The 13,973-nt window shown below is 35.2% G+C and overlaps 1 protein-coding gene across 1 annotated transcript; it reads left to right on the forward strand.

The window, feature by feature from the left end:
- The first annotated feature begins 5,245 nt into the window (after positions 1–5,245).
- Positions 5,246–12,402, forward strand: rpe65a (retinoid isomerohydrolase RPE65 a). The gene is made up of 14 exons (XM_048165048.1): positions 5,246–5,380; positions 5,628–5,710; positions 7,880–8,030; positions 8,122–8,229; positions 8,460–8,601; positions 8,696–8,843; positions 8,947–9,028; positions 10,486–10,618; positions 10,723–10,862; positions 11,050–11,179; positions 11,568–11,682; positions 11,798–11,892; positions 11,979–12,090; positions 12,167–12,402. Exons 1-14 carry the CDS (start codon positions 5,370–5,372, stop codon positions 12,310–12,312), a joined length of 1,596 nt encoding a protein of 531 aa, XP_048021005.1. The 5' UTR covers positions 5,246–5,369; the 3' UTR covers positions 12,313–12,402.
- The last annotated feature ends 1,571 nt before the right edge of the window (positions 12,403–13,973 follow it).

The following is a 13,973-nucleotide window of genomic DNA, read 5'->3' on the forward strand; positions in this document are numbered from 1 at the left end:
CTGCTTAATTATTTGTTTATTTATCAGTTTAGTTTAAATCACGTTCTCCCATGTCTCAAGTGTTAATATTATTAATAAAACAACCGTTTGAATTGAGAAATATCGGAATGCATTCATTGGCTTAACTGATGTGACAAATATGAACAGATTTGTGAAGCGGATGGATGGATGGGTGGGTGGGTATTTGTCTGGATGGCTAGACCAATAAAAAACCCATGTGTTGGTAATCGAGTTACAATGTGTAAGGTAAAAAAGTGTTAGACTAAAGGGGAAACATGTATAATTAATTATGATTAATAAAACATATTTGGGTCAAGTAACTGATTAGGGGATTCTTCACAGAATTGGTCTGATCAACACTCATCCAGCAAGTGTTTAGTGAGAAGAACATCTATAGACAATAGAAGGATATTACTCTCTTGGCCATGGATGATATCCTTATACTGATCCAATACCATTTTTTAACAGCATGTAACAGTAATTGGCATGATTAGTGACTGTAGGTTATGAGCATAAACTAACAGCAGCATTGAGTGTGATACAAATAAGACTTTATTAACTACACTAAACACAAACTATTCTAGTATACACACATATACTGCACACACACTTTAGTACTGGACGAGTGTTAAAGTTAAAGCAGGATAATGAATAAAAGCATGAAGTTATGGCAGCATTTGAAATTCAGCTTATTTAGCTCAGCTTCGTCTTCCTCCCCCTGTGTTCTTGGACAGTGACCTTTAATACTTGTTAAAAACAATCACTTTAGCAAAGTTTGTGCTATTTTTGGTTTATATTGATAAATAAAATAATTCATTTTTGTTTAATAAATATAGCCTACTGTTATTAAAATGTTTGTTAAAAATACGGAAAATTCCATAATAATTTAATGTAGCAGTATTAGTAGTAACAATAAATAGTTTGTATTATATTAAATTATTAATATCATATTTTTAAATTTCATTATAAATATGGTGATTATATCTCTAAGGTGTAAACCCAACTTTATATATGATATTTACTATCTAAATATAACCATGTCATGTTAACAATGGAAAAATCAGCCAGCTATTTATTATTATCATGTTAATTATTGTGCCTTTCACCCCAACAGCAGGAGTGCCTTTTACCCCAAATACCATACTTTTACATATTCTTCCGTTATTGAAAAACTGTTTATTTAATTACCTTGAACAAAACTGAACATCATTAACAAGACCTTTGTCTCAAAATAGAGTCAATTTTATCTATTCTCATTTATTGCATAAATCTAGAACATTTTTTTTTTTTTAAACATTAAATATTAGCACAGAATCAACTTTGCGTTGCTGTCCGTGATCATGATCTGTCAAGGATCAGCCAAATTTCCACATGCATCATCAAAAGCAGTTGTTAAAACAAAATTTTTGTGCCATCTAGTGGTTTAAAAGAGAATAAAGTTAAATCCACCTTTTACCCCATATGCCTTTAGCCCTGTTGCACTCTAATATGCAAATTTATAGGATATAGATTCTATTTATAGAATAAACATGGTAATGAAAGCTCCAGTGTCCACCAGTCCTTCCACTCTTACTTGGTGTTCCAAAGTGATGGAGAGGTGGAATATATTGTCTGTTTCTTGCTTAAACAGGTCTCATAGGAGCCTGTGCTTTGTCTTGCAAAGATTCAGAAGTTTGTTCTTCCCATTGCCCATCAGGTGAGTTCTGTTCAAACAACTCCTGTGACTCAGATGTAGGTGGGTCCAGCTGTCTTCTCTATGGTCTCTTCCATGGCTTCTCCCAGTGGTTTGTCTGGTACCAAATAAGATGGAGTCTGTCTCATTTGCAATTGGAAGTCAGTTTATCACAGGTAGATGTGGCCATCGTGGTCTCCAGCTGGATTTGATGCTGCTAAGTAGTCAATATTTCTGGCCAGTCAGTTGACATCTTCTCCTATTGTCAGTCCACATGCCATTTCAGGATTCATCTGGAATAGCCTTTTCCTTTCTGTGGCTACAGAGGCTTTAAAAATCTGGCTAATGAGGTGTTAGGCAGAGGACTCTGGTTTCTCCCTTTGTTTCTCTGAAATACTGCCAAATTATGTTTTGAAACGCTTTTAATGATGTTTTATTAACAAAGTTCGGGAGGAGCAAGTTCAGATAATTAACCTAATTAGCACAAGTGGAGCGCATTCAGTTAATCAACTCAACCAATGTCAAGAGGTGTAAATTCAGCAGACTTACTTCTGTTCATCTGAGAGTTTATCATCATCCCTCCTCCACCCCATCTCCTCACTTCTAGTTCTATCTACTTTTACCACACCGGAGGGAGTACTCTGGGTTCGAGCCAAAATTCCGAGCTCGGAGCCCTCTCCCCGGACAGCACGCCAAATATGCATAACTTTACTCTATTTAATTATATGGATATGTGAACTTGTGAAGAGCAATTAAAAAAGGCAAAGGTGTGTCACTAGCCCTGGATGAATCCACCAATGATATCAGTGTCAGCTGTGTCTCAGCTATGAATGCTAAAAAAAAGAATTGTTGATTTAACTTTAAAAAGTATGTTATCTGGTTGCCTTAAAATTTTGAGTTTATTGAAATAAAAAAAATTGAGTTAATACAATGAAGGCTATTGGTTTAATCAACAGAAACTCAAAATATGATCTTGTGATAACAAATCATGAAAATATTTTTTTACAGTGTGGGATTCATTTCATTAGAGGGACATGCAACTGTTTTTTTTTTTTTTTTTTTTTTAAGTGTTCTGTTTTTGTTTTGTTTTTTTCCTGAGCATATTTGCAACAAGTACAAATTAATGTAACATGTGGTGCTCCTTCCATGTTTAGAAGGGTTATTTGCACCTGGCTAAACTTGCACCACAAATGAAATTGCTTCACTACTTGATTCACCAAAATTCATTTTAAACAAGCAAGCTCTCATCAGACATGTCTGCTGCTCACACTGATTTGCTCCTACATAATGATTTGAGGTGGGAGGAGCATTTACTTCTAAAGCCAAAGAAGTTCTCACGTCACCAGATGAAGGATTGTTGCAATTAGAATTAGATTTGAATCTTGGATTTCAGTCTGGGGTGTGTGTGCAGTTTGGCCCAGTTCCCAAACACCAGAAGGTTGGCCATTTTCATTTTGACAATGCTTTGTACAACTTACACATGTGAGGTCAAGCTTTTCTTGTATGAATGCAATAAAAATAAAACCTTGTTCCTCCCTTTTCAGTCAACACCTTATTCATTCATTCATTCATTCACGAACGAACAAATGATTGAACAAACTAACATCTTTGAGACTGTGGAGGAGCTGAACGAACCTTTTCCAGCAACACTGGTATTTCCTTCATTCTTCGATCTTCACAAATGTTTTCCATATTTATTGATTTAAAATATTTGGAAAAAAAAGAGAGATGTTCCTATGGTAAATGCATTTAATATTGAGTAGTGATACTCTACTACTTGAATTCCTCCTATAAAAAAACATTAGGAGAAAAAGATGGCTTGTTTGACCTGACAAAGACCCTCACTACGTCTGAAATCACATACTTCAACACCAGAAGGTTGGCCATTTTCATTCTGACAATGCTTGGTACAACTTACACATGTGAGTTCAAGCTTTCCATGTATGAATGCAATAAAATAAAAACTCCCTTTTAAGTCCACACCTGCATCAATGCTTGCGGATCACTCTAACTTCTTATGAGCCCTTATTGCTCTTTTTCAAGATAAACGTAATTTTACTAAGTAAAAAGAGAAAACTGAATACTGGATGTGAATACCTTTATTGCTTTGTGGAAGTGGGATCTAAGAAAATCATGGTTCCCTTCCGAAAGGGAACTCAACTCTGCGTTCGAAAACACAGAGTCTCATTTCCTGTTCTCAGGGAACCATGGTTACATACGTAACCTGAGACGTTTTCTACATAGAAGTTTATTTATTTGTTATCACACTATATTTTTCACAACAAAAAGTGTATACTGCAAAAAAGTGCTTAATATCATAATTAACTGGTTTCTAAATTATTAGAGTTTCTTAACTTCTAAATTGCTGGTTCGCCTCAAGTCAGAAATAACTCAAACAACCTTAGATGGTTAGATAGGGACATTATTTCATATTTGTGTTATTTTTAAATGTAATGTTATGTTGTAATGTTTGATATAATCTCTCATAAATGCTCTGAGGTACTAGTGCAGAATAAGACATTTACTTAAATTCAGTACTCTCCTTTTGCAAAAACGTGCCTGTTTAATTTGGCCTGTGTTGCGAAAACAAGCATTCTTCAGTTAATACAAATCTGTTCAGGAATGTGATAAAAACTAAAAGCCCTTTGTTTGTGTGCTGCAAAAAGCTTTTGGGCTTGTGACCTCAGAGGTTGCAAAACTTGGGAAATAAAATAAGCAGCACTTATGATTTATTGATAGAAATGGTTTATTTTACATACAAATGTATGTGTTATTTCATTTCATTCTGGGAGGGAATCAAAGTTGAAAGTTAATGGGGACTTAGAATGGGATGTTTACATTAATATTTTTATTGCAATCAGCTGTCAAATCACACCACATCAAGACACTTGTGATGTAGTCACTATGAGATCATGTTCAAAACATCAGCTTTTGCTGCGCATGAATTCATTGCCAGTCTTGTTTTCCCGGCAGACTAGGCAAACAATGTGTTTGTTGTTCTGCCATAATATGCCTGGATTACGCACCTTCTCCTGATGAAAGGGTGTTTGGGGACAAAACACACATTAGGGTTTTGTTTGATTTATTTTGTTTATATATATTACTTTCTAAACATTTACATTTTAATTTTCTTGCCGCTTATTGATTTAATACACTTTCATTAGTGCAAAAGTAGAAAGAGAATATACTGACTTTTTCATGCAATTAATTTTTATTGTGTCCTTTCAAAAAAGTCCTTTTTTAACTTTCCTGGAAGAATTAAAACCCAGTGAGGAATTCTATACCTCGGTTACACTTGTTATAAAACAACTTTTTATAGAATGTCTTTTTTATGTTTTATAATGGGCTCAGTTTTATTATTGGTCGAATAAAGTCTCTGTTGGGGGACTTATTTATGTTTCTGACGTACAATCACGTTTTGTCCACCTGATTGCTTCACAGCTTTTAGCTTTGTGAAAAACTCAAATCAGGGGAAGCAAATCCTATTTGAAGAATGGCTATTGTAACTTGCATCTCAGGATCTTTGTACAATGGGATTGTTGTTTAGCAAATAATTGGCATTGGCTGTAAGAGGGGTTAAAGTTAGTCAGCACCAAAACTGTGTAAGAGGATAAAGTATAAAAGCCCATAAACTCAGGGCTCCGCTGACAATCCAACAAGAACAAACTGCCAGACATTTACTGTCCCAGCAGCAATCATGGTTAGCCGGTAAGTGACTTTCTTCTTATTCTTCTCTTTCTATTTTATTATCTTGTATATTACAAGGTTTTTGATATTTTAACATACCTGAGATCTCTGGATGAATGGTATGTTTTTGATTTAGTGCTCTGTATGTCATTGGAAAATGTTTGTAGTGATTTTTTTGCTAAAATTTGTTGGATTGATTCTCTTAGATTTGCCCTAATTTGTAATTTAGTTTATATATACTTATTTATTTATTTATTTATTTATTAAGTTTTGAACACCCTGCTGGAGGCTATAAGAAAATCTTTGAGACTGTGGAGGAGCTGAACGAACCTCTTCCAGCAACTGTCACTGGTATTTCCTTCATTCTTCAATCTTCACAAATGTTTGCCTAATGCGCTATATCTACTCTATAAAATTTTGACAACAGATTACAAGCAATATTATTAATTAAATTCCACAAATAGAATTGAGTTAGAATTAATCAAATTAATTTCTTAAATGTCAACCATTTAAAACAAGTAAAATTCAAGTAAAATTTAAACATCTGAATAACAGACAGACGTCAAAGATGAATTAAGAGCTCTTTATTTTTTATTGCCAACATTGATGTCACCTGATCATAACAAGCAGGATCACTGAAGGAAAGAGAAACACAAGAATTAGGTTTAGATGGTTTAGAAGGTTTAGAAAGAGGTTTAGATGATGATGTTGATTTTATTGAAAATATTTGGTCACCATTACGGTGATCACCATTTCATTTAGTTTGGCAGTTTGACTCTGCTTTTTATGTCAGTTTGGGGTTTTTGTAATGATGTTTGCGATTTGCTAATTTTACACATTTTAAAATGGTTGACTTTTAAGGAATTCATTTGATTAAATCTAACTAAATTCTTATATTTTGAATTTATTAATAATATTGCTTGTGTATTTATTGATGAAAAATATTTGAAAAAAAAAACAAAAAAAACATGTATTTAATACCGAGTAGTGATACTCTACTACATGAATTCCTCCAATAAAAAACAGTTTAGGAGAAAAAGATTTGCTTGTTTGACCCTCACTGCGTCTGAAATCACATACTTCCCTACTAAATAGTATTCAAAAAACAGTACACCAAAAGCGTAGCATTTAAAAAACAGTAGGCGAAAAGTACCCAGATGATCTACTACAACTTCCGGCGAGTTTCTGAAGTATGCATTTGATGGATACTTTACTACTTTACTATCCCATTCCTATTTGTACAGTTCGAGTCAGGAAACAACTTGAGTTGCATTTGAACTTGAGTTGCTTGCATGAGCAACATACAGTTAAACCAAAAATTATTCAGACATTTTTGATATATTTTTACTAGTGGGTGCAGGACACTATAGTTCATTTATGTAAGTGAGGATAGCAAAATAAAGTAAACTGACATATTATACCCAAAAATTATTAATATATAAAATTATACAGTGGACTACTACCAGTAAAATCGATAAAAATTTGGAACCATTAATTATTTAGACACTTTGACCTGACCATGTTTTGCTTAAGTGTTATCTGTGTTTTTTGACACAGTTTAACTCTGAGATATCGTCATATTTTATTAACATTTTTTAAACTATAGTGAAACTGAATTAAAGGATTAGTCCACTTTTAAATAAACTTTTCCTGATAATTTACTCACCCTCATGTCATCCAAGATGTCCATGTCTTTCTTTCTTCAGTCGAAAAGAAATTAAAGTTTTTGATGAAAACATTCCAGGATTTTTTTTTCCATATAATGGACTTCAATGGGCACCAAACAGTTGAAGGTCAAGATTAGTTTCACTGCAGCTTCAAATTGTTCTACACGATCCATAACCATAAATGCTTATCTTGAACTAGCTCTCTTCTTCTTCTCTGTTAGAATTCTGGCAGTGTAGACACTGCTAAGTGTATTACTGCCCTCCACAGGTCAAAGTTTGAACTAACTGTTATATACTAGCATATTGCATATAAAAATTAGTTCAAAACTTTGACCTGAGGAGGGCAGTAATACACTTAGCAGTGTCTACACTGCCAGAATTCTAATAGAGAAGAAGAAGAGAGCTAGTTCAAGATGAGCATTTATGGTTAAAACTTATATAATTTTCAATTTTTTTCAGAAAATGAGTGATGGTTTCACTAGATAAGACCCTTATTTCTCATCTGGGATCGTGTAGAACAATTTGAAGATGCAGTGAAACTAATCTTGACCTTCAACTGTTTGGTGCCCATTGAAGTCTATATGGAAAAAATCCTGGAATGTTTTCATCAAAAACCTTAATTTCTTTTCGACTGAAGAAAGAAAGACATGGACATCTTGGATGACATGGGGGTGAATAAATTATCAGGAAAAGTTTATTTAAAAGTGGACTAATCCTTTAATGAATTAAATGTTCAAGGTGTTTGAATAAATGTTGGTTTGACTGTATGTGCTAACCATCTAGTTTATGGTTAATCATATAGTTCTGAAAAAAATAAAAAATAAATCGCTTGACAATAATGTGCATTTTTTAGGTCGCATCCCCTCGTTTATAAAAGGCAGTCTGCTCCGCCTGGGTCCCGGTTTGTTTGAGGTTGGAGCTGAGCCCTTCTACCATCTTTTTGATGGCCAGGCCCTCATGCACAAGTTTGATTTCAGCAATGGACAGGTCACATATTTCCGCAAGTATGTTAAATAATATTTTTGTTATCTTAAACTTGTCTCCAGTTAAGAAAATAATACAAAACCTATTTTCCCTGGCGTTTTGTTTTCACAGGTTTGTCAAAACAGATGCTTACGTGCGTGCTATGACAGAGAAACGTGTGGTCATTACTGAGTTTGGAACCTGTGCCTATCCAGATCCCTGCAAAAATATCTTCTCCAGGTCTGACTGAATTTAAGGCATGTTCATACAAGGACGATAATGATAAAGAACGATAAAGATTCTAAAATTCTAAGATTCTAGTTCTAAAAATTTTGATTTTTTTTTTTTTTTTCAGCTGATGAACAGTAAAACAGACAATTTGGTGTAGTTCACAGAACTGAAACCTTTAGTATGCATGGCATAATTCTTATGGGTTTGGATCATCAGCATTTTTCCCATTTTTTTGACAGGTTCTTCTCGTATTTCAAAGGTGTTGAGGTGACAGACAACTGTCTTGTGAACGTTTACCCTATTGGGGAGGATTTTTATGCTGTCACAGAGACTAATTATATCACCAAAGTAAATGTGGAAACCTTGGAAACCTTGAAAAAGGTAATACACTGATTTATTGTACATTGATTGTATGTTTTGTAGTCCTGAATATCTTTCCAGCATTTTAAGAAATATCACTTAATCATTCCAAAAGGTTGACATGTGTGACTATGTCAACATAAATGGAGTAACAGCCCATCCCCACATTGAGAAAGATGGAACAGTGTACAACATTGGGAACTGCATGGGGAAGGGGGCCTCGCTGGCCTACAATATTGTCAAAATCCCACCTAAACAAAAAGGTAAGCAGTCTTACAATCACTGAGAAACATTTAGAGAATGTTGGTTAAATGATGACTAATGCTTACTAATCTCATTTGGTTAAATGCCAACAAAATCTTTCAGACAAATCTGATCCCATTGACAAATCCAAGGTGGTTGTGCAGTTCCCAAGTGCTGAAAGGTTCAAGCCATCCTACGTGCACAGGTAATAATCAATTAATCAATTAATCATCAATTTGGTGAACACATGTGGAGGACTGAAAGACGTGTCCTATTGTTTGACTATTGAAATTACTAATTGAAGTAAATATAAATAAAAATGCTTAGAATCAAAATTTTAATTTAATATTCTTCTAATGTAATACAGTCACTAACAATGTTTAAATTAAATATAGCTACAGTACTTTTGCCAAATAAACTTTATTGCGTAGATTATATAAGTAAAGTATGATATATAGTCAGCTGGTCATTGTCATAATTTAAACCTAACAGGTTGATCAAGATCCAGATGCAGAGCAAAACACAACTAATGTGTGTTGCTCCAATATGCGCAATGTTTTTAAATTTATTCTGCTCTAACTTTATTTGGAATTATTTCCATTGTTGGAGAAACAATGTTGGCAATATAGTGTCTAAAATATAAGTTACTCAATATTAACTTCTTGTATCAGCACTGCTTGTGTTATATGCTTAAATGCAGTATAGGGGTCAGTGACATTATGCTCTATTAATTTATTCAAAAGCTCATTAAAATGCAATTCATACAGAACATTTCTGAATTAAAATTCATTTTGATTTGTTTTTTGGGGCATAAAGTAGAAAAAAATGTCAGGGTGGTGCAACTGTCCTGATTATTATAATGGAAAAAGCCACATTAAATTAATGAAACTCTTGAAAAGAAATTATATATAGAATATTTAAAAACATTTTTCAACCAAACTGAAGACTTGTAGTGCAACCAACATGCAAAAAACAAACAAATAAACAAAAAACAACAACAAAAACCTGTTTGTCAAGGTCAGTAAGTCTAATCAGATGATTTGACAATTTTATAACAAACCAAGTTTACTTTAGGTTGTAATATGTCGTGGTGCAACTGCCCAAAAAAGCAACGAATTATAAACTTTTGATAAAATTATTTGATGTGTACACTCCTATGCATTCGAGGTGCAAGCAAAATGTGGTTACACCACATGACATTTGAGTCATTCAATTTAAAGCTTTGTAGCAAATGCTATAAAAAGCCGCTTTTCCACTGTTGGGCCGAACGGTTCTAAGAACGTTAAGGGACAGTTCCAGTTATATTTCCACTTGAGCTTGGTTCAGCACAGCACTGGAGTTTTCCAGTCCCACATTGGAAAATTAAACCATATCCGTACGGGCTAGGCTGGATTGGCACGGAATGGAACAGTTAAGCAATGAGAACAGTGGGAAAACAGCTAAAGTTTTTAAAAACATATGAAACCAACATGAATACAAAGAGAATATTTCTCAGATCTTGCCACGTGTTTAAAACTACATTTTTTAAAGATTTTTCCTTTATCATGGACACTTTTATATATTGAACCATTCGCAATATTTTGACCCAGTGTTATAATGAATGATCAATGACAGTTGATAATTATTTACACCCGTTTTCCCTATATATATTTCCCTTACTAGTTTTGGGATGACAGAGAACTACTTTGTCTTTGTTGAAACACCTATCAAAATCAACCTATTGAAATTCCTGAGTGCCTGGAGTATTCGAGGATCCAACTATATGGACTGCTTTGAATCTGATGAGGAGAAAGGCGTATGTTGTTTCTTTATCTCTTGATAATACACAAGTTGCTAATGCCAGTACGACAGAACTTTAGGAGACTTTGAGTCTTAGATCTGTTGTGTCAATTTATACAGACGTGGATACACATTGCAAGGAAGCATCCAGGGGAGTACATTGACTATAAATTTAGGACCTCTGCAATGGGTCTTTTCCATCACATCAACTGCTATGAGGACTCAGGGTACATTGTTTTTGACCTGTGTGCCTGGAAAGGGTAAGTAAAACAGAATGATTTTCTAAGATGAAAGTTTGAGTTTCAAAGCCAATTCACCACTGTAATTTATGATTAGGAACATTTAAGGGATAATTTGCACATTTATTATTATTCATCACCTCTATTGTTATTCATGTATAACAACAACTGGTTTCAGGTAAGATATGGTATTATTTTTCCTCTTTAGCTTTGAATTTGTCTACAACTATCTGTGGCTGGCAAACCTCCGTGCCAACTGGGACGAGGTTAAAAGAAATGCCATGATTGCCCCTCAGCCAGAAGTGAGGCGATATGTCATTCCTCTGGATCCCTACAGGGTAAATAAAAAAAAAAAAAAAAAAACACTGGTAACACTACAATAAGGTGTCATTTTTTACCATTAGTTAACAAGGATTAACAATGAACAATACTTATAAAGCATTTATTAATCTTAGTTAATATTAATTTCAACATTTACTAATACATTAAAAGCATATTTTTAAAATACAGTATTTTTTTTTTTTTTTTTTTTTTTTTTTTACAGTGGAAGGAAGCCGTTTAGTGATTTTACTTCATGAAAGTAGCATTGATACATATTTTTGGGCTTTAATATTTGTATTATGTGGTAACCACTTTATAAAAGCAAGTAACATTGGATTGATATTTTTATGTGAGCAAAATACTGATCCTTCAGGTTTATGACCCTTTAACACGGATTTCTTATAGGAGGAGCAGGGCAAAAATCTGATCTCTCTGCCGTACACTACAGCCACTGCTACAATGCGCGTTGATGGGACGATTTGGCTTGAGCCTGAGGTGCTTTTCTCTGGTCCACGACAAGGTATTTTTAGTTGTTACGGCAGCTTTCCCTACCTTTTTGTTTAAGGTCCAACTCCATTTCTCAAATAAGTCTAGTAAGTTTACTGCATGTTTTGTCATGTGTTTGAATCTCACAGCTTTCGAGTTTCCTCAGATCAACTACAAAATGAACAATGGAAAGAATTACACATACGCATATGGACTGGGCCTCAACCACTTTGTCCCTGACAGGGTAGGAATAATCACATATCATCTGTTCAGTATTTTATAACAAGTGTTGAAGAATGTGCTTTTTAGGCTGTCTTTGATGATTCATAGATTTGCAAGCTGAATGTGAGGACTAAGGAGACCTGGGTATGGCAGGAGCCAGACTCATACCCTTCAGAGCCGCTGTTTGTGCAGAACCCTGATGCAGTGGATGAGGATGATGGTGGGTGAGACTGGCCATATTGCCAAATATTATGTCTTGTCAAGTGTGTATTTTGTAATGCTTTGATGCTCAACAGGTATCCTAATGACAATTGTGGTGGCTCCTGGAGCCCAGAGACCAACATTTTGCCTGATCTTGAATGCCAAGGACCTGTCTGAGGTTGCAAGGGCAGAAGTTGATATCATCAGTCCAGTCACCTTCCATGGAATGTATAAGCCATAGAGTGGCTGGTCCCACTGAACACAGAGTCCTATAGTGCTAAAGTTACTGTATACACCATGATATTGTAAACAATAAAACTATGATATTGCACATTTCTGATTTTCTTCAAATCTGTTCTTTGCAAATGCACAAAAATACTCTTTTGTTACCATAATATCAAGAGATATTTTACACAAAATATCTCATCCACTACATCAGGTTTTTTTCTTCATTTCTAATGGGGTTTGTGTTCCTTGCCACTGTCGTCTCTGGCTTGCTTAGTTGGGGACCCTTAATATCCAGCAATATTACTGATTAACTGCACGGACACTACCGGATGAGAACAAAACCTGAACTGAACTGAGCCTATTGTCTTCTGTTTTATAGCTCAATCTTTTCAATCAGTATTGTCTTCTGTAGAGCTGCTTATAAAGCTGAACTGAACTGGTTTCATAATGAATAAACTTTAGATAGTCATTAAACTGAACTGAGCTGAATAATGACACTATTGTGAGAATTTAAAGTTGTCTCATACTGTATTTGATGAAGTTTGCATCATCAAGTATGATACTTTCCTGTTTATCACTGTAAAGCTGCTTTGATACAATTTCTATTGTATAAAGTGCTATAAAAATAAAGGTGATGACTTAAAGAATTTGAAATTTCGGTCATAAATATAGAAATTCTGTCTTTAACAAAGGCTAGCCAGGTTTTGCTATCAAGTTGGCAGTGTTGGAGAACCACACTTGTGTGGCCTCATTTATGAAGTGTGCATATGCACAGATTTGATCTTAGAGTGTGCTCTTTGATCTTAGAGAGTGCTTTTGAAAGCATCTGATGATCAGCAACCTAGAGTTTGGATCTGTTACTGGGAGAGGCCTTTTTGTGCTACTATAGTTGCTGCCCCTATGAGTGACTGAAATCATTTTCTGCTGGGACGCCTGTTTGAACAAGATTTTTTTTGCATACAATGGGACAGCATCTGATGGGTGCTATTAAGATAACAAATAAATGATGAGATCGGGAAACGGCAGATTATACGTGATATGGAATGTCTTAAAACCTCTTCAAGCTGTCAGGTATGATTGGAGGGTTCTGAGGGAAACGGCTTGGAGGATGGAGCCAAGTGATCTGCCAAATAGAGGTTTTAGTGGGTGATTTATGGGAAGATCAGCTCTGAATAGTGAGGTACTGGGGTTGGATCCGCCTTCAGAACAAACTGCCTGAGTTTCTGGTTTCTGAAAGGATTTGCACTTTAATGTTGTTGTTGGTCACAGGAGGAAGTTCCAGGGTGGCGCATTTGGTGGGCTGGCCAGCGGCATTCCAGTAAAGAGAGAATATGATGGTTTGGGTAGGAGCACAGTGATAGGAGAGAGTGGTGGGGCTGAGGTTGTTTGCGGAGACAGCCTCATGCTTATGTCGGCCCATGGGGCCTGGGAAAGAGCAGGGAGAGTAGCGAAGGAAGGAAGCTGGGGAGGAAAGTATGGGCTTGCACTGCCTGCAGAGGCATCCTCACATTAGAGGCTACTGCCAAAGCTGATGGCCATGGGTAAGGTAGAGGGTTAGAAACAGCGGAAGAAGGCAGCAATGTCTGGACCTGCGGCACTAATGGAGGCATCCTCATGCTAGGGTCTGCAACTGGAGGCCATGTATAAGGGAGAGGGTTAAAAACAGTGGGAGAA

The sequence above is a fragment of the Megalobrama amblycephala genome, linkage group LG17 (assembly GCF_018812025.1).
Source record: "Megalobrama amblycephala isolate DHTTF-2021 linkage group LG17, ASM1881202v1, whole genome shotgun sequence".
NCBI classification, from domain to species: domain Eukaryota; kingdom Metazoa; phylum Chordata; class Actinopteri; order Cypriniformes; family Xenocyprididae; genus Megalobrama; species Megalobrama amblycephala.

Bases quoted from the DNA above. Each gene is read 5' to 3' on its own strand.
- rpe65a (XM_048165048.1), top strand. The intron at 5,711-7,879 runs GTATTTCCTTCA...TGCATTTTTTAG, and splicing joins TCTTCCAGCAACTGTCACTG to GTCGCATCCCCTCGTTTATA. The intron at 8,230-8,459 runs GTCTGACTGAAT...TTTTTTTGACAG, and splicing joins TGCAAAAATATCTTCTCCAG to GTTCTTCTCGTATTTCAAAG.